The sequence below is a fragment of the Drosophila biarmipes genome, unplaced genomic scaffold, assembly GCF_025231255.1.
Source record: "Drosophila biarmipes strain raj3 unplaced genomic scaffold, RU_DBia_V1.1 ptg000009l, whole genome shotgun sequence".
In the NCBI taxonomy this organism is placed as follows: Eukaryota; Metazoa; Arthropoda; class Insecta; order Diptera; family Drosophilidae; genus Drosophila; species Drosophila biarmipes.
The window spans coordinates 2789972-2815223 of record NW_026114530.1 but is presented as its reverse complement, the minus strand read 5'-3'; the positions used below and the strand labels follow the sequence as shown (position 1 = coordinate 2815223).

At 36.8% G+C, this 25252-nt stretch overlaps 1 protein-coding gene and 1 long non-coding RNA gene across 7 annotated transcripts in view; one reads left to right on the top strand and one right to left on the bottom strand.

Moving 5' to 3' along the window:
• Nucleotides 1–15130, bottom strand: part of LOC108027275 (G protein-coupled receptor kinase 1) — a 284279-nt gene extending 269149 nt beyond the window's left edge. For 2 of the 6 annotated variants that reach the window (XM_044091485.2, XM_044091484.2), the window contains exon 1: nt 14836–15130. In XM_044091485.2, the coding sequence (XP_043947420.1) occupies nt 14836–14948 (113 nt within the window). In that variant the 5' untranslated portion in view covers nt 14949–15130. The remainder of the gene's footprint in view (nt 1–14835) is intronic. The other 4 variants (XM_044091489.2, XM_050889929.1, XM_044091487.2 and 1 more) reach the window with 4 other exon arrangements.
• Nucleotides 15131–20732: 5602 nt separating this feature from the next.
• Nucleotides 20733–21663, top strand: LOC127011817 (uncharacterized). Its single transcript, XR_007765194.1, has 3 exons — nt 20733–20830; nt 20899–21445; nt 21498–21663. It is a non-coding gene; the product is annotated as an uncharacterized LOC127011817 (long non-coding RNA).
• The last annotated feature ends 3589 nt before the right edge of the window (nt 21664–25252 follow it).

The window sequence follows — 25252 nt, the reverse complement described above, 5'->3', positions numbered from 1 at the left end:
TAGACCTTTTTTTACATCTATGTTAGAGTAGTCCGATTTTTATTAAATTTAATTCAAAATTCTTAAAAATATGAAAAATGTATTACCAAGTTGGAGGTTATATGTTAAGAAACACCGAAGATATAATTTTTTCATATTATTTTACCACTAACAGCTTACAGCAGCTATTTGATAAAGTCGTCCGATTTTGATAAAATTTAATTCGAAATTCAGAACTAATTAAAAAATGCTATTTCCAACTTAGAAGGTTATATGTTAAAAACTCCAAAAGATATAATTTTTTCATATTTTCAGACTAATTTATTATTATATTAAATAAAGTTTTTTTATATTAAACTTATGGTGCAATCATTTAATTATATAATTCATGGGGTCGAAAAAGCTTCTTTCTACCTGTTACATAATTTCCGACGAATCTAGTGTATCCCTTTACTTTACTAGTAACGGGTTTAATAATGCTAAATATTTAAAAAATAATATGTGTAATAGTAGGTACGGTTTATTACTAAATCTGCATCGGTGAAAATATAATTAAAAATTCGTTTGTCAACAAATTAATAAACTCATGTGGTAAAGGAATAAACTAATTTTCCCGTCCGTAGAAACAGGGAGGATTTTGGCGTGAACAACGCGTCTCACTCCCAACGGGTAGAGGGCAGATTCGGTGTTTATTACGCTTAAAAACTCTTGATGTTGTCCTAATGGTAACTATCTAAACTGCTCCATCCGCTCTATGGTGAACATCTACAACTCGTCCCAGGACCCGTTGTCCTGGACGTGTATTATCCTCTGAGATAAGCACCAAGACTGCGGACTTCTTTATGTGAGTGTTGTATGAGTAAAGGTACCAGAAGGTAAAGTTCACCGCTATGATTCTCGGCTCCCTTAATGACAGGCCTGGTTTCTGATGGAAGCGTAAGTCTGTGCTCCGGTATGCATATTTAATTTATAAATGTTTGTATATAGTGCCTGACTACCTTATGATTATATTGTTATAAAAAAGGAGCTTTGTGATATAGGCTACACTGTACTTTGTAAGTCCTTTCAACTCTGTTGTCACCATTTATAAACGTACCCAAGACCACTGGTAAACTTAATAAACTTCCAACTTGGTTACCTCTTGAATGCGTGTAACTCTATGCGAGGATATCCAACCAAGAACTCTGGTGGAATAGAATACATTGTTTTTTTCATTTTTCCATGAGTTTACTTAAAAAAAAAGCTCACTCTTAACTCAAGCCTTTGTATTTAAGTAGTTGCGGGTGGGGCTTACCGTTATAAAATTGACATGTATTTTCACCAAACATAAATAGCTGAACAAATCCGGAGAACTCCATTGATAAAGTCTTACCTTCTGTAGGAATTTTAGCTTACGATAGCCGGCAGCTACCTACTCAGCTTAAATATATTCTGAATTTATTATATTGCAAGATTAAATAAGGCGAGTTTTTCCCCCTACAGCAGCATAGGAAAATTTAAATGAGTTCGATGTTGCTGCTCAATATACCCCAAGTGTTTTGAAGTATCCGCTGTTTTGAGCCCAAAGAGCTCCTTATTTTGCTTGATATTCTGGACCGATAGTTTCTATGGCAGCTATATGATATAGTCGCTCGATTTTGATAAAATTTAATTCAAAACTCAAAACCAATTAAAAAATGTTATTTCCAAGTGTAGGAAGTTTTATGTTAAAAAACACCACAGATAAAATATCATATTCTTTTCCCACCCATTTTCCGATCCTTCCTATGACAGCTATATGATATAGACGTCTGATTTTGAAAAAATGTAGTTCGAAATTCAGAACTTATTAAAAATTCTATATTCAAGCGTAGGGTGTTATATATTTTAAAACACAAAATATATAATTTTTTTAAATTTTTGTTTTGATAATTTCCGATGCGGCTGGTTCCGACTTATATACTACCTGCAAAAGAAAGAAGACTGTCGGGAAAGTTTCAGCCCAATAGCTCTAAGACTAGTTTCCGTAGAACGGACAGACATGGCTAGATCGACTCGTCTAGTTATGCTAATTAAGAATATATATACTTTATGGGGTCGGAAACGTCTCCTTCACTGCGTTGCAAACTTCTGACTGCAATGAATTCAAGGGTATAAAAATAAGTACGGATAAGTTGCGCAAGGTACTTCATAGTTCTTATGATCATGCCAGGCCGACATCCTGGATCCTGGGAATTCCTCTTCAATAATATGCGCTGACTTGCAACCTGCTAGGAACTTTTCAACAGTAAATTCATACAGCCATCATTCAGGAAAAATGGCCTGAAAATTTACTTTCTAAATATTTCCGGCATGAGAACTAAAATCTGTCTTTATGCATACTTTTACCAGTGATTATAACAATATGAAACTCGTTGAAAATTGGTTAAATTCCGACATTAGTTCGAACGAATTCTTCGATCCTAAATTAATTCAAGTTTTTCGTAAAGATAGAGACTTTGGCAGAATGCTGTGTGAGGGAGGGAGTGGTGTCATCGTGGCTGTTAGCCGTAAATTCGGTTGCATTGCACTTCCACTTCCTTAATGATGACTCGACTTTGGACCAGTTGACGATGACGGTGTTTGGCTCATCCGGGAGGAATTTGATTGTGGTTTCCTAAAACCCACCTGGCAGTGAATCCGGGCTTTACCAGGCTCACCTAGATAACTTTTCTACCGTTTATGACAGCTATGATAGTGCTTCAATCTGACCTAGATAGTACCGGTTGGTGGTGTTTCAAGAATAATTTTCCTTTAAACCTTAACAAATGCCACATCGTTCGCTATATCGGAAAGTACTATAACCATTAACCACCGTCTCTCTGTTTTGAATGAAATAGTTGATCTGAGGGTATTATTTGATGAACAATTGTTGTTTAGCGAAAACCTGAAAAGGCATAAGCAATGTTAGGCTTTGTTAGGCAAAACACTTTCTTAGTCAATGATCCGTATTCCAGACTGTCTGTTTAATCTGCGTTTGGTCCTCGGGAAGTGTCCAGATCAATAGGATTGAGAGATTGCAGAATAAATTTATGAAGTTTGCATTGAAATCCTTGCATTTTAAGGAACCGGCGCCACCCTATGCTAATCAGTGTTTCCTGCTTCATACTTATTCCTTGAAGGATCGCCTTACAATTGCTCGCATTCCCTTTCTAAATTATCTGCTAGTATGAAATATTGATTGTCCTTGCCTGCTGAAATGCATGAATTTTAATGTTCCTGCAAGATTCCTGTCCGTACATTAGTCCCCTTCCTGGACAGTACAGTCAGGGCCAATTATGCACGCAATGAGCCAATAATAAAGGCTCTAATATTTAATTCCCTGCCTTCAACCATAAGATTCAGTTAGAGGGACAAGAAGGATACATTTCCGATAATAGATATAAGTTAATTAGTTAATTAATCATAGATAAATAAAACCAAATATATAATTGAAAAAAAATTATTTTTTGTTTATTTCTATTGGAGTTATAAGATATAGTTGTCCGATCCGGCTTGTTCTGTCTTATACACTACCTGCAAAAGAAAGAAGACTTTTACGAAAGTTTCAGCGTGATAGCTTTCAGACGGACAGAAGGACATGGCTAGATCGACACGTCAAGTGATGCTGATCAAGAATATACATATTTTATGGGATCGGAAACTTCTCCTTCACTGCGTTGCAAACTTATGGCTGAAATCATTATACCCTCTGCAGGGGTATACATATGAATTTAAATATTAGTTTTATATAAAGTATTGCGGGATTTATCAACACAATACTCGATATTTAAGGCATTTTTATTAATGCTGTCTATATTGGATTTAAGAAACATTTTCTTGACCATGGTTTCAGTTGAAGCCATTTGGAAGGTTTCTCGGAAGTGATAGAATTAATAAATAATATCGCACTCGGTAATCTCATTATTGGGCAAATCAATTTTCCTCTCTTTTCTACTCAGACAATAGTAATTGAGAAGACACTCATAGTATTTTTCAGATTGAGAAGCCTACACATTGTATTGAAAAAGAGTAACAACTATAACTATAGGTAGCGTGGTCATTCTTTACAATATTGTATGAGTACACTAAATGTGCCCTGGAGTTCCATTTAGCACTGAATGAGCACTGAATTACTACAAACTGCTAGTCACTGAGCACAGATAGTGTTTTTTTAAACATTTTTAGGAGAAGAAAAAGCAAAGATCAGCGCAGGTTGAGCGCCTAATTAAGCAGACGAAACTGCACAGATTAATTAGGCAGAAGAAAAGGCACAGATTCGGCACAGGCTAGGCGCCTAATTAAGCGGCCGAAAAAGCACAGATTTGGCACAGGTTGAGCGCATAGCAGATATATAACCATAAAATGTAATTTTTGCATTCCTTTATTGATTTGATTTAATTTTTTTATCGATTTACAATGTCGGTACGGGTGTTATTGGGGTCGTTGGGGACCTTGGTACCTCTGCATGAAGTTCTTAATATACCTCATTGCCTTTTGCAGCGCTTTCTTCGGAGGCTCGGATGTCTCTATCTGAAAAATTGCTCATAGGATTATAAAAAAATTAGTTTTCAAAATAGAACAAGACACGAATAAATTTGTAAGTTTTATTTTTTGATACAAGAAATGTAGTTTTTGGCACTAAGAGTAAAAATCCCATGTTTTTTAAAAATTAAACTTACGAATAATAATTATTTTCAGCCCGTAATAAAAACTTACTAAGTAAGGCCGGGACAAAATTTGGGTAAGCCTTCAACTTCTTTTTGTTTAGTATTGTATTTATTGTCTTTTTCGTCAAAAAATAATCTTTTTCACTGCAATTTTTTTCCGACACTGTTGTTTTTGGGAAACTTGTGTTTTGATAAATGTTATTATAAATAAACTTTATATTAGTTCTACTTTTATAAATGAGACTTTTATGTGAGACTTACCTGTAATTGCCTTTTTTTTTTATTAATTAAAGAACACTTGTTTGGAAAGTTTCCGTCTTGCTCCTTCAAACGTAAACGCAAGTAAGAAAGACTTAAAAAGACCAGTCTTTCAAAAAAAAACAAAAAAGCAACCATTTTAATACGTTGTTGTTCTGTTTTACTGGCATGTCCTGCTTGTTTACGCATATTCCGTTGCACTATGCAAAACTTTATATAAAAATACAATTTTGAAATTTCACTTATTAAATTTTTAACCATAAACTTATTAATTTAAAAAAAAAAAACAAATATATTAAACTTTACACACAAATTATTTAAATAATTCGTGAATTGATAAAAATTATCCTCTCAAGGAGTGATGTCAGATAGGTTATCCGAGAGGTTTTGAAATGTCCTGGCAGTGAGCTTGACCGGTGGTTAGTTGGCCAAACGCTACAGAATTTAACTTGCTATAAATGGTGAAAAAAAGGTTGATTAAAAGTTTAGATTTGCTATACTAATGAATTATGCCAGGTCTCTTAAATGGAGTGGTTCTTATTTAATAAGTAATTCATAAACCTTTATAGTACTTAATAAATGTTGAATTTGGATCGAATGTTGGTAAGTTTTTGACATTCAAAGATGATACCGTTGACATTTTCAGGTACAGTACATAGATCACACAAATTTGTACGTTTCATTTTAGATTATCGTGTCATGGCTTTATTGGTTTACTTGGGAAAACTTTTATGACGTTTGATCCCTTGATTGTACACTTATTCTTGTAATCCTCATTCCAGTTAGATTCTAAAAGTTTTTTGTATTCTTTTAGAGCATCTATAATGTTAAGCTTAATGACTATTAATTCCCCTTCGTTTACAGGCAAGGTTCCCGAACTAGTTTTAGCTCTTCAACATCTGAAATTTCAATTATTTTATGTATGTCTTGAACGATGTACGCTCCTGACTTTTTATTATTAGTTGTAGTTTAATTGAGCTCCAAGGCAATCACAGAAATATCACAGCCAATTTTGATTCCTGATAGTTCTGCACTTACATTACGTTACACTACATTTGAATTTGTGAGAAACCCCGCTGGGTAGTTCTATTATCCCAGTGCCACTTTGTTAATTATATTCCATCCATTTCTAATATATTTCTCAAAGATTTTCCCATAAACGGCACGGAGATTCTTAAATGAAAACTCATTTTTACTATTTTTACTAGCCATTTTCTGTTTTCAGTTTGAACAATTCTTTGGCGGTCAGAAGTTTGGCTCTGAATCTCTGTGGCATTACACCGGGAAGCACAAACATTGCATGCTTGCTTGGGCCGGAGGCACACATACACATCTTCTCAAGATTCCAGCCTGAGCAATCTCTATGGTTTGATTCACTCCACAGCCCATGTCGGCAAGACTTTTTATAGCCTATTCTTGCTGGCTTCTTACAAACGATTTGAAAAGATTTGTACTGACTTTGGGCTTCAAACCAGATTTGATCGTAGTAGCGTATTGAAAACTTTTGTGAGTTGTTCTTAGTATCAGCTTTTATCTTCTTGACATGCTCTTTATGTGACATGTTTCTAGTCATTATTCCAACTAGAAAATGAACCGTTTTTTGATTAGGCACAGCTACATTCGCTACTTTTTTACACACACCTTTTCCTTTCTGGTAAACATAAGACCTATAGGGCATTAATTTTATAAAACAAAAAAAAACATTGAAAAAAACGGCATTGCAAGTGTAGAATTATAAGGATTCACATATTTAAGAAAGAAATAAAATATATCGATTTATTTATTTTAACCGTCTGTCGATCTCCGCTTTCCCAGAGTCAAAACTGCACAGTTTACTCTTCGTGATTGCCGATCCAGCGAATTGAATACTTCCCGGCTGCAGCTGTTCCTTACCAAAATGCAGCAGGCGGATCTCCCGTAGAATGGGGCACTGTCCTATTAAGTGCACGACGTTTTCCTGCTCCCTCATTTTGCAGGTCGGGCACTCAGTGTCGTTAGCATTCATGTTTGGAATATAGCTTAGTGGTAGGATCTCTCTCCTACGGATCTTCTCAACCTTGAAAGCATTAGTAAATTAGTTATCAAGTCCCAGATCATTATTAAGGGACCAATAAGTCAAGTAAGTTTTAAACTGAGTCCTATAGGTTTCATTCATATGTACTAAAATACTTTTCGTCGCCTAACAGTAGCCTTTCTCTGTAGTTATTGGCAAACGTCTCCTGTTCTATGACACATTACTTACGTTTCTGCACTATGTTCGGGCATGGTTACCACTTTCTGGATATACCTGAAATAAATTTCAGCTGTAAAGGTATGCAGCGGCGACTTATCATCCTGTTCGAAGTAAACCTGAGTAGAGCAATCATTTTCTTTAAGAACAATCTTAAAAGGCTTTTAACTTCTACATAAGGTGAGGTGCCCCAGAACTGCGCGCCGTAACAAAGGATTGACCACATTGCTGCACTAAACAATCTGTACTTGCTACATTTTGTTTGCCTAGCACCGATTTCCATGTGAAGTTTATGGCTATTTTTGCATCTCGAAGTTTCTCCTTTAAATGGTTGTTAAAACGACCGTTATGCTAAATCCAGACTTCCAGATACTTCACTACTTGATTCCACTTTTAGTTTTGTGCCAGCCTTCTCCAATGCCTCTTCAAAATCAGAACTTTTGACTTCTCAGTGTTTACTAACAATCAGTATACGTATGTGCAGAACATAAATCATTGTTTGCAGTTCAACGAGGGATTCGGGGTGGATCACAATGTCATCTGCATACAGCAGAGCATAGATCTAGCATCCGCATATTTGAATACCACTAGGCAGGCTATCCGTAATGTCATTTAAAAAAATGGAAGTCTGCTGAGTAGACATCCTTGCTTTTGTAGTAAACCAGTCTGACAGTTGTTCTCCATCCCAAACTGCGTTGTAGGGCGTTTAAAAATGTCGTTGATATGCCGATCGTGTGAGCTTGTAGGTTAAAGATAGGAAAAATTATAGCTTTTTAAAGGGTTTTGGGACTGTTTCCGATCCCAAGAACTAGTTGAATGCAGTGACATAGCTAGCTTCAAATGACGAAGTAGCGTACTTTATGAATTCCGATGGTATCCAGTCAGGCCCGGGTGCTTTTCTTTCTTTTAACATTGCAAGTGCAGTTTCCACTTCTAGTCCTGTTACACATTCATGCAAAGTGCAGAGATAGCGTCTATTCCGGTCACGGAAGTGTTTTTCTAGATCATCTGCATTAACTTCCAACGATTTTACTGAAATATGCCCTGATAACTGTTGTGGAATCTAATGATCTCGCTACGGTGATGTAAAATGGCGTCCGATCTTTTTGACAAGTTAATTTCTATGCGGCGTTTGCTTCTTGATGATTTGGCTTGCTTTAGAAAGTTGATAGAAAGTATTCGAGCTGCCTCACACTGCTCCGAGTTCCACTCTTGCTTTGGGATTTCTTCGTCCTCAATTATTAGCGCCCTTGGTAATGCACTCTGTAAGAAATCCTTTAATTTAAATCAGGGAATATTTTACTGCTCACTAAGTCCTTGATAATTTCTATCCATGTACTGAGTGCCATACATAGTACGCTGGTGGAATGAGCTTCACCTCTCATAAAATTGTAATCGCCCAAATTTGGCATTACGGGCTTCATTAAGGGAGGTAACTGTTGGTTGAATCCATGAACTTGAGCTTCTCCCAGGCTTGCGTTACAAACTCCTACGATCAGTGCACTTTAATTTCACTTCCCAGAATCTCTTTCCCAAAGATTGCAAAAAATAGGTGACACTTTCTACAGAGCTCAGTTGGATAATACTGATCTCATCTACATTTATAAAACTAATTGTATTCCGGCCGTGAAGTTATTTTTTATTCCAAATAACATTTCACCACTTGCTCGTCCTCTGGCGCTGGTTCGGATGGCGGGCACCCATCTAAGCACAGTCTACAAATTTGACTCCGACAGCATCCAATTTGATTTCAAGGAATGATTTAGGTAGATTGAAAATTTGAATGTACTGAAAAAAAACATTATTTATAAGCTTATTTTATATTCCTTCCACGTTATAGGACAATATTCTGATCTCCAGCCTCTTTATGGCATCGGCCTCTTCATTCGCATTTGCGCCTAACAAAGCATTCTAACAAAGGACTACATCTACAAAATTTTTTTTTTCTTTTAAGTTTTTTGGACGCTCCTCCTGTAGTTTTTTGTCTTCTTCAAGATCCTTCAGAACAAAGCCCGGATTTTCAATGTTCTTTTTAGAATATAGATTCTCATCTAAGAGGTATCTGCTCAATTAAAAATTTCAAAAAGGAACCTGATTTAACCGAATCACCAATATTTTTTTACAATGTTTTACAATGTTCCAACGAAAAATATTTGAAATTGTTTATATAAAAAAATAATCAGTGAAGAAAAAAATGCGAAAATTTACATTTTTTTTCAAAACCTCAAAGCTTTTGGAATTTTGATTTTTTTCATGATTATAGGTCATTTGGTAGATGTTACGATACTAATTAAGAATGTTTTCGGTTTTTGGGTTTCTGATCACGGGTTTTGAGCCAATCCTACACGGGAGCAAAATGCATGCCGCCACCAATGGGCGCCCCTCCCCTTTTTTGGATTTTTTCCAGTTCAAAAAATGTATTCTTTAAATAAATATATGGTCATATTCAGACGAAAATTTCAGCGCTGTATCTTTAACCGTTTTCTCAAAAAAAAAGCCTAAAATAAGAGCACTGTTTGACCCCACAAGGTGGAAACCTGCCTTAAGTGGATCGCTGTAAATTTTCAATAATTTCTTGTTCAGATAAATTTGTGGGAATAGCCCTTATAACTCCTAGATACTTAACAAAGTTTCGCAGAATAAAAGCGTTTATCTAGGGAGTTGGCATCTCGAGCGTTTTGAAAATACATTTTATATAGGCAGGCTGTAAGTGGAATAATTTCCTTGAAACCATGAAATTTGACATGTCTAATATTTTTGTACATAAAAAGTCTACTCTTGATTCTCTTATTTTCAAACAGCTGAACCTCCTTGGTTGAAACTAAAGCAACCAACGTTATTTTTCCCATATAAACAAAAAAGAAGCTTTTTTCGATTTTTGCTATCCTCACTATTTGCTAATTTATTTGGATCTGAAATTGTGTTGGTATTTTTGTTGGTGGCATCCGGGGTCATTTTACCGCAGTCGGCTGCAGCCCCATTCTTCAATTCTTTTCGCTGCCTAAAGTGGCGGCCGTGTTCTTGCGTTCGTCAGTTTCATCATTCGTTATGTCCATCTGATTCGCACTAACACTTGCATACTTAGGATTACCCCAGCCAATTTTATTTTTGCCATGATTTTTTTACATGAGCATCCCTTAAAAAAACTATTTTCTGGCTGCTGATAAATGTTTTTCTTTGCAATTATATTGCTGTTAGAATTTACATCAGGGGGTTTGATTTTGGCCGACACCGTTTTACCGGCGTTCGCCATGTTAGTCGATGGTTTTACCAGCTTTTCAAAAACTAACCAGAATACCACTTCTAATAGAAGTTTTGTTATTCACAATCCAAAAATAAATTAGCTCTTCTAAACAGCTTTCTACTTTTTGTCACAAACATTTTACCGGAGCCTTTGATACTTAAATAAAAATTAAGTTTTTTCTTGAACGAAGCAAAACACAACCGGTCTTACTCGCTGCCGAAATGGAAGTGATAATTAATCCAAAACCATCACTAGCTGATATCTATAGATAGGTTAATCGATAACTGTAACCAAACTTGCTTTAGTAACCGCAACTACAACAACTAGGTGCATTGCATTACGGTGCCTTACTGAAGTGTTTTTTTTTTTATAATGCATTAAAATCCATCGCGTATTTAAACCGTTTTTTATACCCGTTACTTGTAGAGTAAAAGGGTATACTAGATTCGTCAGAAAGTATGTAACAAGTAGGAGGAACCCCATAAGTATAAGCAGGGACTGAAACCGATTGGAATACCGATTCCGATTCCGGTTTCGGTTCCTATAAAAATCTGTTAGCGGTTCCGGTTCCAATTTCGGTTCCTAAGAAAAATCGCAAAACGATTCCGGTTTCGGTTCCGGTTCCTAAAAAATATTACGATTCGGTTCCGGTTCCGGTTTCGGTACCGGTTCTCTTCAGTCCCTGCTTAATCTGATGGCAATTTGGCATATTTTGCATGTTCATATATTCTGGACCGCATTATACGAATAATGCTCATGAGCTTTGTTTTGTAGTGTACGCCCCATCACGTGAAAAACTCCTATTGCGTCCCAGAGCGTTGCACACTAAACTGAGTTTCTAAGTACTTGATGTTGAGCTTATCACGTAATTTGTAAGAAGCAAACTGATTGGTTCGTCAATTGCCCTATTGCGAGCACTGTTAGAACTGTACTATGATGAAATATTTTATGATTTAAAATCCGAGACTCATTCTCAAAAAAAGAATATCGGTTTCGGTTCCGGTTTCAGTTCCACAGTATGCCAAATAATCGGTTCCGGTTCCATCGAAAATTAAAATTTCGGTTTCGTTTCGATTCCGGTTCCGTAAAAAGGAAAGGGTCCCGGTTCCGGTTTCGGTACCGGTACCGGTACCGGTTCTCTTCAGTCCCTGAGTATAAGTATATTTATATTCTTGATCAGGATCACTAGCAGAGTCGATCTAGCCATGTCTGTCTGTCCGTTTGTCTTTCTGTCTGTCTGCTCGTATGAACGCTTAGATCTCGAAAACTATAACAGCTAGAACAGTCAGCCAAGGCATGGAGATTCCTGGGCTTCCTGCGCAGCACAAGTTTGTTTAAGCAGAGTGCCACGCCCACTATAACGACCAAAATCCGCGAAAATCTGTAGAGCCTACAGTTTATATGATAGAAAAAAAATTTAAGTGATATTTATTTGTCTCATCAATACCTATAATTGACCTTAATGTTTCATGCCCACAAACCTCTCAAGACTGTTTTCATGGTAGAATATTTTTCTTTCTAAAATGTATGTGGTATATATTAGGGGAGGTCCACTAGAAGTGGTCTCACCTTCTGAGCTGCCATCGATTGACCACCCCCACTCTAACGCCTAAAACCGCACAAAACTGTGGTGGCCACAGTTGTCATTCTAGAAATTTTTATACCCTTGCAGAGGGTATAATGATTTCAGTCATTTATTTCCATGCTTATAAGGCTTCATTAAAACATTTCGATTGACCTATTATTAATATTTGCCACGCCCACTCTAACGCCCCCAAATGCCGTGCTTCCTTGTTTTTTTTTATAAAGACCATCAAGTGAAAGATGTTTTTGGTGAGAACGTAGTTCCGACCGGAAGGTCACCATACGCAACTCTCGCCCTAGGGCACCGCATTCAGAAAAGTGGGTGAACTATTTAGTCGATTGACTCGCAAATCAGATAAAAGTTACTGAGCTGGAAGCTCTTTTTTAACTTGTTAGGTCAATCGAAAAGTATAAATAAAATTAATACATTTTCCAGAAAACGCCTTAAAACTGAACGGTATATTTAAATATCTGGCATCGATTCATGATTTAAGGACAGAAGACAAGATATGTTATTGAGGATATTTCGAAGAGCATCTTCTCGGTTTTATTAAGCAGCAAATGGATCCACCTATACATTTTGTATTTTATTTTTATATATAAAGAGCATACCAGAGAACATGTAAATAGATGTTGTTTTTTTTCTTTATGAAAAGGATATTTGTTGTTTTGTATAAAAAATAGTTATTAATACTGTTAATACAAATTGGCATATAATGCATTGATAATAAATATTTGTAAAGTACAACAATCAAAATGTTCAGGTATCTGCTTACTTCTGCTCCTTATAAGTATGTTCCTAGAACTTTAAAGTATGTTCCATGAACTTTCGGACCAATGAGTTAACTAAGGTGGACGTTTTAGTTTTTACCAATTTTCATTATAACCTCTGCAAGGGAAGTTTGCAACGCAGTGAAGGAGACGTTTCCGACCCCACAAAGCATATATGTATATTCTTGATCAGCGTCACTAGACGAGTCGATCTAGCCATGTCCGTCTGTCTGTCCGTTTCTACGCAAACTATTGTCGGTAGTATATAAGTTTTCTAATATATAACCTCCTACGCTTGGAAATAACATTTTTGATTAGTTCTGAATTTAGAATTCAATTTTATCAAAATCGGAAGACTATATCATATACTTGCCATAGTCAAAATCGCAAAATTGGTGGTAAAATAATATAAAAAAAGTATATCTTCGATGTTTTTAAGCATATAACCTCCTACGCTTCGAAATAACAATTTTTCATTAGTTCTAAATTTCGAATTCAATTTTATCAAAATGGTACGACTATATCTTATAGCTGTCATAGGAACGATCGTAAAATTGGTGAGAAAATGATATGAAACAAATTATAGCTTTGGAGCCTTTTGACATATTATCTTATAATATTGAGAATAAAATTTTTTATATTTTTAAGAATTTCGAATTCAATTAAATAAAAATCGGACTACTCTTACATATAAATGTCAAAAAAATGTTCTGAAAAAAAGGAATGAAATATTTTTTTTTAATATCACTGAAGTCAGCAACAATCCTTGAAAACTTCACATTGTGTTACTAAAGTGAAATTTTTCTTAGAACTGCATTTTTCTTATAACTGCAAGGGTATACAAATATCGGCTTGCCGAAGTTAACTTCCTTTCTTGTTGTATCATAAAATCTGTACGCGCAACAATTGTTCGCGAATTGTAGGCGTCAGAGTTGTCGTGGCACCCTGCTAAAACCAACTTTTAACTAAAAGCTAAAATACATAAATTAACAAAAGCAATTTTGGACGCTTTGTTGATTAAGAAAAGACGTCGACTATTTCGGTTTTTACTTTATCGAAATGTGTGTTGTGTTTCGGTATTTCACTTTTAGAAAAGTATAAATGTGCCCGCACACTGGCGCGGAGCCTCTCGGTGCGACGCAGCGCGTCACCGCATGAATGCTCAAAGAGCGGTGTTTGCAGCTCCGATATCTTTTATTTTCGTTATCTCTATAACAAAGAACAGCTAAAAACTACAAATTCGATTATGAAATCGAATTTATCAATTACAGGACATTTGCCATGACGACTTCGCTTGAGTTTGCTTCGCACCGCCCCAGTTTGCGCGGACTTTAAAACGGGTAACCTAGTCTCTACCGATGTTCCACTCCCACTGTATTGATCATAACCGGCGTCAAAATAAGATTTTGTTAAAGTGTAAATTGGATTAATTCAAAACATTTTAGGAAATAAGGGTATCGCTGCTAGGAAGGGTTTAAATTTGTAAAGCTAGGCAGTGAACTTTTGACGTGTAGATTGTACCACAGCTTATAATGCCATGTTTCATTAATCTACATCCAGTTAAAAGCTCACAAATCCTTAAAGTATGAGGTATCCAACAATTTGGATACTCGTAGAGTAAAAAGGTAAACTGAATTCGTCGGAAATTATGTAACAGGCAGAAGTCAGCGTTTCCGCCCCTTTAAAGTATAGATATTCTTGATCAGGATCACCAGCCGACCCGATCTAACCATGTCCGTCTGTCGATATAAACGCCGAAATCTCGAAAACCATGAAAATGGTCTTCATGCGCAGCGCAATTTTGCAAATCCAACAAAAATCGAAAACCGGGGCGATTGATTTGATCCGAACACTGCTTATGCTATGACGATTGGGAATATTTCAAATCGCTTGCCCTAATACTGAAACCATAAACAGAATGGGCTATACTGACTCTTTTAGTGATGTTGGAGGGTATGAAACGCCTTTTTCTGACCAACTTTATAATATTGTCTGCAATGTCGTGTGTCGTTTGATATTTCACATATGTATGGATAACATATTTACGAATATTGACCCACCGATGTACACAAAATTCATACATATTTATAAAAGATCAGTACCTGGGGTCGGGTAAAATTAATTTCTTGCTTGCCCTTGCAGCAGGAGTACACTTTGACTTTTCCATTGCCATTAGATAGCTGACATCAGCTAATACCGCTTCCAAATCTGCCATATCCTTTTTTGTATTTTTTTACTTATGTCTTATTTAATATAAGCACTTTTTTTATGTCAATATTTTTTAAAAAATAATTACAAGAATTCTAGTTCCATTATTGCTGTCAACAATAGTAAATAGTATGTATGTATATTACTTTACACTCCTTTTTGTTGGTACTCTTATATACAGTGTGACCGCGAAAACATATGAGAAAAAAACCGTTTGCCTTTAATAATATAGTACGTATCCAGTGTTAGTTCATCAATTATAATGCACTTTATAGCATTTGCACACATTTTCTTCAAAAAGTTGTTAAATCCGGTTTCCACCACGCGGTACTGATGTCCCTTCCGTATTTTTCGATAAGCAGCAGCTGTCTTGTGTACCCTGTAGTTCCACAATTCAGCTTAAGCGCTCAATTTGCAGTCGCAAAGTCGGCAGAGCAGCCAGCGACTCAGGAGGAGACAAATGAGAGCCGCGCTCTTTAGCAGTACAGAACGCCCAAAAAGGAATTTTTCTCTCTCCCTCTCACGACATGCCTTTCCTGAAAAATGTGAGTGAAGGCAAATGGGACAAGCAATTAACGTGACTAGACTTTTTTTCTACCAATTTCATTAATGGATAATTTTTGTTAATTAAATTTAAAAACAACAAATTTATTATAATATGTGTGGGAACTTAATTTGTTTGTTTATTTTTTTTTATTTCATCGTATATCGTAAATTATATGTTATAAGTGAATTTTCAAATTTATTTTTTTACATAACAATTGGCATAGCTGAACATGTCCATGAATACCCTGCTCTCTTGTGCAACAAAAAATTCACTAACAAACGTGACATGCCAATAAAACAGAAACGAACCGTTGTTGTTGTTTTTTTATATTTTTTTACTTGCGTTTACCTAGTTGAAGGAGTTAGACCGAAACTTGATAAACGAGTGTTTTTTAATTAATAAAACTTAAAAGCAACTACTGGTAAGTCTCTCACACCATTTATTTATAAATGTAGAACTATTTTCAAGTTTATTGATAAAACATAAATTAAAATACAAGCTGTTATTTTTCTATATCTCAAGGAACACAGTGCCGGCAAAAAATTAGCTGTAAAAAGGATTTATTTTTTAAAGTAAACAACAATTAATACAAATTTGTGAAAGAATCTTCAAATTTTATTGACCGCAAAATTGCTAGTACCAAGTACCAAGCATCTCAAATTTGCAGTCCCGGGAAAATGTTATTTTTTTGGCAGCTGCAAGCCAAATAAAAAAAGCTGAAGACTTACCCACCTTTTTTCAGGACCTTACTTTATAGGTATATATAAGTAATTTTTGTCAGTTTAATTTTTAAAATATATATGAAATTTATACTAAAATGACAAAAATTAAATTTTGTACCAAAAAATTAAACTTACAAAAATTTTTCGTTCCTTATTCTATTTTGAAAACAAATTTTTTTCCTAATTCTATGTGCAATCCCTCAGATATACTGTTACTATCTTTATACGATAGGAATCACTATTTCTTAAAAGCCCGATATAGAAATAACCCCTGTTTATACGATACATATCGTTTCGTTATTTGCTTTCAGTAAAGATGCAGACGTGTTAAATTTGGTATTTAAGTCTGGTCACACTTTTATAAAATGTAAGCAAAGTAAACAACGCGATGGATGAACTATAATTCTTCATTTACAATTGGCAAATAGGATCTGGAAAATTAATTTCCAAAGTTACTGAGAGGAGGCACAGAAGGTCGATGGCTTTATTTAAAGCAAGTCACAGCGTTGCCACCTGGTCTGCATAGCGTTAAGTTGCTTGCGCACCACAAATTCACGCTTTCACGCTGAAATCATATAATATGTTTATACTATAGGAATCACGATTTCTTAAAAGCCCAATATAGAAATAACACCTGCTTATACGACACATATCATTTCGTGATTTGCTTTCAGTAGAGATGCCAGACGTGTTAAACTTGGTATTTTAGTCTGGTCACACTTTTACAAAATGTAAACAAACCAAACAATGCGATGGAAAAACTAAAATTTTTCATTTACAATTGCAAATAGGAACCGGAAAATTAAATTCCAAAGTTACTGAGAGGAGGCACAGAAGGTCGATGGCTTTATTAATAGCAAGACACAGCGTTGCCACATGGACTGCATAGCGTTAAGTTGGTTGCGCACCACAAATAAACGCTTTCAGGCTAAAATTGTGGTTTGCTAACATTTTGTAAAAGTGTGACCAGACTAATATACTGTTACTATATTTATACGATAGGAATCACGATTTCTTAAAAGCGCGATATAGAAATAACCCCTGTTTATACAACACATATCATGTCATGATTTGCTTTCAGTAGAAATGCCAGAACAATCATATAGAAGTTTTAGATTTTTTAATTCAGAGGAGTTAGGTGTATGACGTACCCCCAGTTTTGCAAAATAGTGGTATGTTAAATGACAAGCTTTGCCAATAACACAATAAGCCGCGAATGCGCCATAGACTTGCTTAAAATTTCGAACTAAGAAAAACTACTAAAGTTCCTTTTATAAGTAACCTTGTCTCCCCAAGCCAATTATTTCGCGGGTATCAGGTGGCCAATATTTACATGTATGAGATAAAAATTAATTTTTGAAGTTTATAGACTGCTATGATAGTGAAAATCAGTTAGTGTTAGACATTAATAAAGACCGACTGTCAGCTCAGCTCTGGCCCATTTTGATAAGATATAGTAATTTTGTAAATAAAACAGTTATTTGTGTAGGATACACAAAACTATAGGGCAATTGTATGCGATGCTCCTGCCAGTGCTTTTATTAGTGGAACACCAGGTCATACTTCCCGACATGGTTGGTCAAAAATCTCGGAGCGCAGCTTCGCAGCTTCACAGATGTTTCCTTTGGTATATTTGTTACGTAAACCACATATGTTTTCTATTTCAGACAATCCTCTTCAACAGCCGTTAGTGTGAACAAGTTGTTGCGAAGTCAAGAGACAAAATGCGGAAGTAAGTAGTACAATTTAAAACTTTTTAAAGCTAAATTGTATTTTGAGCTATATTACTTTCAGACATGTTTTTTGTCTTAATAAAATGTGAAATGGTTTATCATTATTGTTAAATAACTGTTTCAGTGATGTTTCTTTTCTTAAATTTGGGGAAATAATTCATCCTGTTGTGGAGCAAAAAATTATTGTTTCGCAACTGTTAGGGCAGCGAGTGGAAGACACAAGCGTGAAAGAGAATTAAGTTACTGATGCCCTTTCCAGACAACAGCTCAATGCAGTAGGGGATCAAGTAGCAAAGTCCTGCTCTGCCACAACGCACAGAGAGCGTTCGCTAACTTCAACTATTAAAATAACCGACAAGCCGCCTAATTGCTTCCAGAATCAAATCATTCTGGAAGAAACGTGCTTTTCGCGGAAACTTCGTACTTTTTGGAACAAAAGGCGATGCATAATTAACTTTATCTGCAAAGAGACATTACTTGACTAGCTCGATGAGGAACATTCGTTGGGTATAACCCAACACATTGCGACAACGAACCCTCTTTAAACTCGCATACAATATCGACCGATCTGACCGATCACTTTGGTGTTGGCATTTCAAATGCGCCACCCCTGCACAGTTACTCGAGTAGTCAAGTAAATCGCTTAAAAACCACTTTTTTACAAATAGCCAGATGTAGAAAAACATACAGGCATCCCAGACTGGATCAGGAGCAGGGCCGTAGCTAGAGCCTCGGGGGCCCTGGGGCAACAAGTAAATTTGGGGCCCCCTATACGGAAGTATATCTATGTGTGAAGCTCTATGGGGCAAGAGCGATTGTGTGGATTGGCATTATTATCGATTGAAAATGAGCGAGCAAGAAAGATCGATTTCAACCAAGCGATCGACGAATTTGCGGCTTGCAAAGCGAGAAAGCGGCGTTTTTAATGGTATTTACCAAATGAGATATGTTGAAATAAAGCGAAAACATGTCGTTTTGTACATTATCTAATAAAACTGTAAAAAATTCAGAATTTTTTTATTTTGTTAGACTACTGTGATCCATTTAAAGCACATGTAGAAAGTCCGAAAGCCATGGTGAGGCTTTTTTAAAACTAAAAAAGTGGTCGATAAGAAGGGACCCCGGCGGGGCCCTTCACTTCGGGGGCCCTGGGGCACCTGCTCCATGCGGTGGGACGGCCCTGATCAGGAGCGCCCAGGCTGCACTCATCGCCAGGAAAAATGCCTCTCGCCAAACCAGGGTTTTTGAAGTAGGCGACAAAGTCCTGGTAAAATTAAACCGATGAATCGGTAACAAGTTCTCGTCGTTGAGTATGTAAATAACCGTTGAAGCGGTGCTGAGGGTGACCATGACCCTCATTAATGGAATGGTGGTACACCAAGACCACCTTAGATAACACCATTAGGCTGTACACCTTTTACAGTATATAGTATTAAAGTTTTGTTTTCAATAGTTATAGTTTTTAGCCACTTGGCATTAGTTATAATGTCATGTTATTTCATTCTGGTGGTGGGAAGTCTCAACATAAGCACAGTCTAAACAGATTTTACATTTACAGGTTCGAACTGATAGCCGCAGTATAGGAAGAGTTTTCTCATGTAACATACACGGCGAACCTTTTGGGAATACAGGCAAGTCGGTATGGGTGACAAATTTCTGCAGCCTTACATGAGAAAGCTTCTGAGGGTATACACTGACCACCTTTGAGACCTGCTGGATTCGTTAGAAAGGGCACTACAGGAAAGTCAGATGCTTAGACTTCCTGGGTTCTGTTTTAAAAGTTGTCCAGATGCAGAAAATTTTGAGAAAACAAGGTTCAAAGAAGCTCAGCTAATTAATTCAAACTATAGACAAAAATAAAATCTACTTACTAAGAACTAAAGTCAATCAGATTCTAAACTTAGCCAAAATGAAACTATTCGACTTAGCCTTAGCTTAAATCAATATCGCCAGCCCAAGTATATTAGATCACACAGATTTAGAGTCATTTTGGCTGCCCACCAGCACCCCCATAAGGGATCTCTTGGCCTTCTTGTCCGTAAAAATATTTCAGTCCGGTAACGTTTTATAATTTTTAATAAAGTTTCTTAGGCCAAAATTTGCATGTAAGAAAGCTACCCAGTCGCCCAAGATAATGTGATCCTTCAGTAAGAGGACGACGTCATCAAAAAAGGTATTGCGCCACATCACCCGGTGCCACGTTATGAAGGCTTGCAGCAATTAATTCATGCGCCAGTGATCTACACTGCGAAGCCAAGTAGCTTCCGATCATCCACGCAGATGAGAGTACCATTATTATTAATGACTGTTCAGCGCACGTTTGAGTTGACAATGGCTCAGAAGTCCTGATTTACTGAACGTACCTCATAACATTCAGCGAGCGTGCTGTAATCAATAAAACCAAATATGTCAATCAAAATAAAAAAAAGGTGTGGCGGGTTCACCATTGCTGAATATAACCATTAGCCACGAAGTTTAAGTCTCCATTATCTTCACCGCTTGAGTGAACGCAGAACGTAGGAGGTTCATCCGGAAAGTTTGAAGGAAAGTTAATCACACTCTAATACAACAGATAGTGCTATCCATTAAAGTAGTATTCTGCGCGTTGACTTGCATCTTGCTCACATGTCAGCGGGTCATCTTGGCAAGAAAATCAAGCTCAAGGAGGGCGATAATAAAACAAATAATAAGTGATAACAATAGTTAACAAAAATAATAAAATAAATAATAAGTGATACTATAACACGTATAATAAGCCTTATAAATTAGGCACCATCCTAAAGTTCTTATTTTCAAGTGCACCCTTATGATACGTACGCACTCCTGGATGAGTGATCATCCATAACGGTGATCGACGACGAGCTACGGAAAGACCTTGGGGCTGAAGGTGAGCGTTAATAATTTAATATTCAGTGGTTGGGATGTAGAGCAACCAGACCGCCTATCCTATCCTAGGTTTCCTAGCAAGGCACGGCACACTGAACGAGTTGTGCGCGGCAGTTCCTCCTGGTCCACCCGGAACAAACGGTTTCCCAGCAAGGCACGGCCCACCGAACTCGGAATCGGCCCTCCCCAGGAAGATCTAGACGACGACGGCGCCCACAACAAACGAGGGCCAGGAGCTTGGCACCGTGTTGCCCCACATGGAGGAACAGGCCGTGGAACGAAACGCTTTCCACCGACGACATCGACCGGATACATCGACGCAAGAAGAACAAGTTAGATTTCTAAACCCATTCTAAAGAGGTCCAGGCCACCGTAGTACCACGAAGGATTCTGGAAGTAGTGTGGGAACAGCAGATCCACGGGCGCAAGCCTATCTCGAGTTTGAGTTGAGTAGATTTGACAACCTTAGAGGGGTATTCAGTATCGCGGAGCACCACATCGTCATGCGAGATGATAAACCTATAAAACAGCGGTACTACGGCGGTGCTTCTATAGTTCTGGGCGCGGGAATGTCGACTCCAACGCCTGTTATTCTGCTGGGTGTGCGGGAGAGTAGGTAGGTAGCACGTAGCCAGTCATTTCTTGCACTTAATCTGTTTACCTTATAGTTTGGTGGGACTGGACCAACTAGCGAAATCGCCTTACACCGCACTGTAGTTCTCCACGCGGCCGGTGACCATTTCAGTATATAAAAGGGATCGACCACTGAGTGGTCCCTTAAGGGTCAATGAGTGGCTTGTGTATTTTGTACAAGTGAAATAGAGTTATAGGAGAGGGAACAAAGCTATATGAATCAAACAAATTCATAAAGTGAAATATAAATTCATGTAAAACAAAAGTTAAAATAAAAAAATTTATATTCCGATGAAATAAAATAATAAAAGAAAAAAATGTATTATTTTTTTATAGTATTTTTGTTTTTAATGTGCAATTTAGCTGCGGTTCAGCAGCAAAAAAGTTTTCTTTCATTTCATAACAAGCGGATTTTTTTAGTGCTTGAATATTTAAAAAAAATATATAAGTACCTAGTTACATATTAATTTAAATAATCTAAAATATTATTAGCGAAAGGTTTTATTGCAATCGAATATTCGATATCGATGGGTGCAATGTTAATAGTAACAGTTTGCCACCACTATCCAACGCTCGAGATATTAGGACATGAACAGCAGTGCCGGCTACGTCGGCACAAAGAAAATTTAGGAAATTATTAGTGTCTAATTGTTGGGCATTCAATACCATAGATTTTAATAATCATATAGAAGTTTTAGATTTTTTAATTCAGAGGAGTTAGGTGTATGAACTAATGACGAACCCCCAGTTTTGCAAAATAGAGGGATGTTAAATGACAAGCATTGACTAAAGTTCCTTTTCTTCTTGTCTCTCCAAGCCAATTATTTCGCGGGTATCAGGTGGGCAATATTTACATGTATGAGATAAAAATTAACTTTGAAGTTAATAGACTGCTATCAGAGTGAAAATCAGTTTGTGTTAGACATTAATAAAGACCGACTGTCAGCTCAGCTCTGGCCCATTTTGATAAGATATAATAATTTTGTAAATAAAACAGTTATTTGTGTAGGAGTTTTTCTGAGATACACAAAACCATAGAACTGTGATGATTATTTAGGTCCGTTGTTTGAAGAATTATATAAATGTGAAAATTAGGGCTTGTATGCGATGCTACTGCCAGGACTTTTATTAGTGAACACCAGGTCATACTTCCCGACATGGTTGGTCAAAAATCTCGAAGCGCAGCTTCACAGATGTTGCTTTTGGTATGTACGGTCGAATTTGTTACGTAAAGCACATACGAGGTGTGTTCAAAAAGTAAGGTGACTTTGTATTTTCAAGAAAAACTATTAATTTATTTATCAATATTAATGTTGTCCCCTTCAAAGTAAACCCCTCAGATACAATACACTTATGACAACGGTTTTTCCAACCCTCAAAGCACTTCCCATAAGCACTTTTCGGCATAGCCTTGAGGTCTTCCAGCGATGCAGTCTTTATCTCTTCAATCGTTGCAAATCTCCGTCCTTTCATAGGTCTCTTTAGTTTTTGGGGACAAGAAAAATTCAAATGTGGCCAAATCCGGTGAATATGGTGGCTGAGGCATTATTGTGGTGTTGTTTTTGATGCAAAAGCCATGAATTGTTTTTCCACAATTCTGGACGTTTCTTTCGTATTGCTTCTCGCAAATATTTACTGTTTACCATATGGTAAGAACTCCTGATGCACCACGCCATGGTAATCGAAGAATACAGTGATCAAAACTTTGACATTTGATCGAACTTGGCGTGCTTTTTTCGGTCTTGGCTCACCTGGTCTCTTCCGTTGTGACAATTGGGCTATGGTTTCGAAATCATAACCATATACCCATGATTCGTCACCAGTTATGACCCTTTTGAGTAAATCTGGGTCGTCGTTGACGTCATCCAACAGCTCTTGAGCGATGCTCATGCGACGGTTCTTTTAGTCAAAATTCAGCAATTTTGAAAAGAACTTCGTTTGAAAAAACGTTTGAAAAAATTTCATGGCACGAGCCAAGCGATATACCGACATCTTCAGTAACTTCTCTGATAGTGATTCGACGATTTTCCAATACAATTTTCTTCACTGCTTGAACTTTTTCATCAGTTGTTGACGGGCTTGGGCGTCCAGAGCGAGGCTCGTCATTGGCATCTTCCCGGCCATCTTGGAAGAGTTTGTACCACTTGTAAACATTTTTTTTACTCAGAACAGTTTCACCGTATGCCACTGTCAACATTTCAAGTGTTTCGGAGCACTTAGTTTTATTTTTTACACAAAATTTGATGCAAATCCTTAGATCCATATTTTTCGATAGCAAAAAATCGCTGAGCACGCAAAACAACTTGTTACTTTTACGTCTCTCACAACTAAACAAAAAAGGGGATTCAATTGAAACTTGGTACAGATGTTAGGAAAGAGTGTACCAACATAACAAAACATAAAAATCGATAATCGAAAACATGTTGCCCGCGAAAATTGAAAAGTCACCTTACTTTTTGAATACACCTCGTATGTTTTCTATTTCAGACAATCCTCTTCAACAGCCTTTAGTTAATTGCGGAAGTAAGAGGTACAATTTAAAACTTTTTAACGTTAAATTGTATTTTGAGCTTTATTACTTTCAGACATGTTTTTTGTGTTAATAATATGTGAAATGGCTTACCATTATTGTTAAATAATTGTTTCAGTGATGTTTCTTTTCTTAAATTTATTTTCTCCTTGCTTAATGCCCTAATAATAAATTTTTTTTTAAGCTTGGGGGAATAATTCATTGCTTGATTCTTGATTCTTGGGTCATATTGCTTTCTGAATCAAATCATTTTCAATCACTTAATACTTTTTGGAACAAAAGGCGATGTATAATTAAGTTAATCTGCAAAGAGACATTACTTGACGAGCTCGATGAGGAACATTCGTCCCCAAGGGTGTAAACCCAACACATTGCGACAACGAACCCTCTTTAAACTCGCATACAATATTGACCATGTTGACCGATCACTTTGGTGTTGGCATTTCAAATGCGCCACCCCTGCACAGTTACTCGAGTGGTCAAGTAAATCGCTTAAATACCACTTTTGTACAAATAGCCAGATGTAGAAAAACATACAGGCATCCCAGACTGGATTAGGAGCGCCCAGGCTGCACTCAGCGCCAGGAAAAATGCCTCTCGCCAAAACAGGGTTTTTGAAGTAGGCGACAAAGTCCTGGTAAAATTAAACCGATGAATCGGTAACAAGTTCGCGTCGTTGACTATGTAAATAACTGTTGAAGCGGTGCTCAGGGTGACCATGACCCTCATTAATGGAATGGCGCTACACCAAGACCACCTTAAGTAACACCATTAGGATGTACACCGTTTATAGTATATAGTATTATATTTTTTTTTGAATAGTTGTGCTCATGTAAAACAAACGGCGAACCTATTGGGAGTACAGGCAAATCGGTATGGGTGACAAATTTCTGCAGCCTTACATGAGAAAGCTTCTGAGGGTATACACTGACCACCTTTGAGACCTTCTGGATTCGTTGGAAAGGGCACTACAGGAAAGTCAGATGCTTAGACTTCCTGGGTTCTGTTTTAAAAGTTGTCCAGATGCAGAAAATTTTGAGAAAACAAGGTTCAAAGAAGCTCAGCTAGTAAATTCAAACAATAGACAAAAATAAAATCAACTTACTAAGAACTAGAGTCAATCAGATTCTAAACTAAGCCAAAATTAAACTACTCGACTTAGCCTTAGCTAAAATCAATATCGTCAGCCCAAATATATTAGATCACTCAGATTTAGAGTCATTTTGGCTGGAGGAGCCCACCAGCACCCCTATAAGGGAT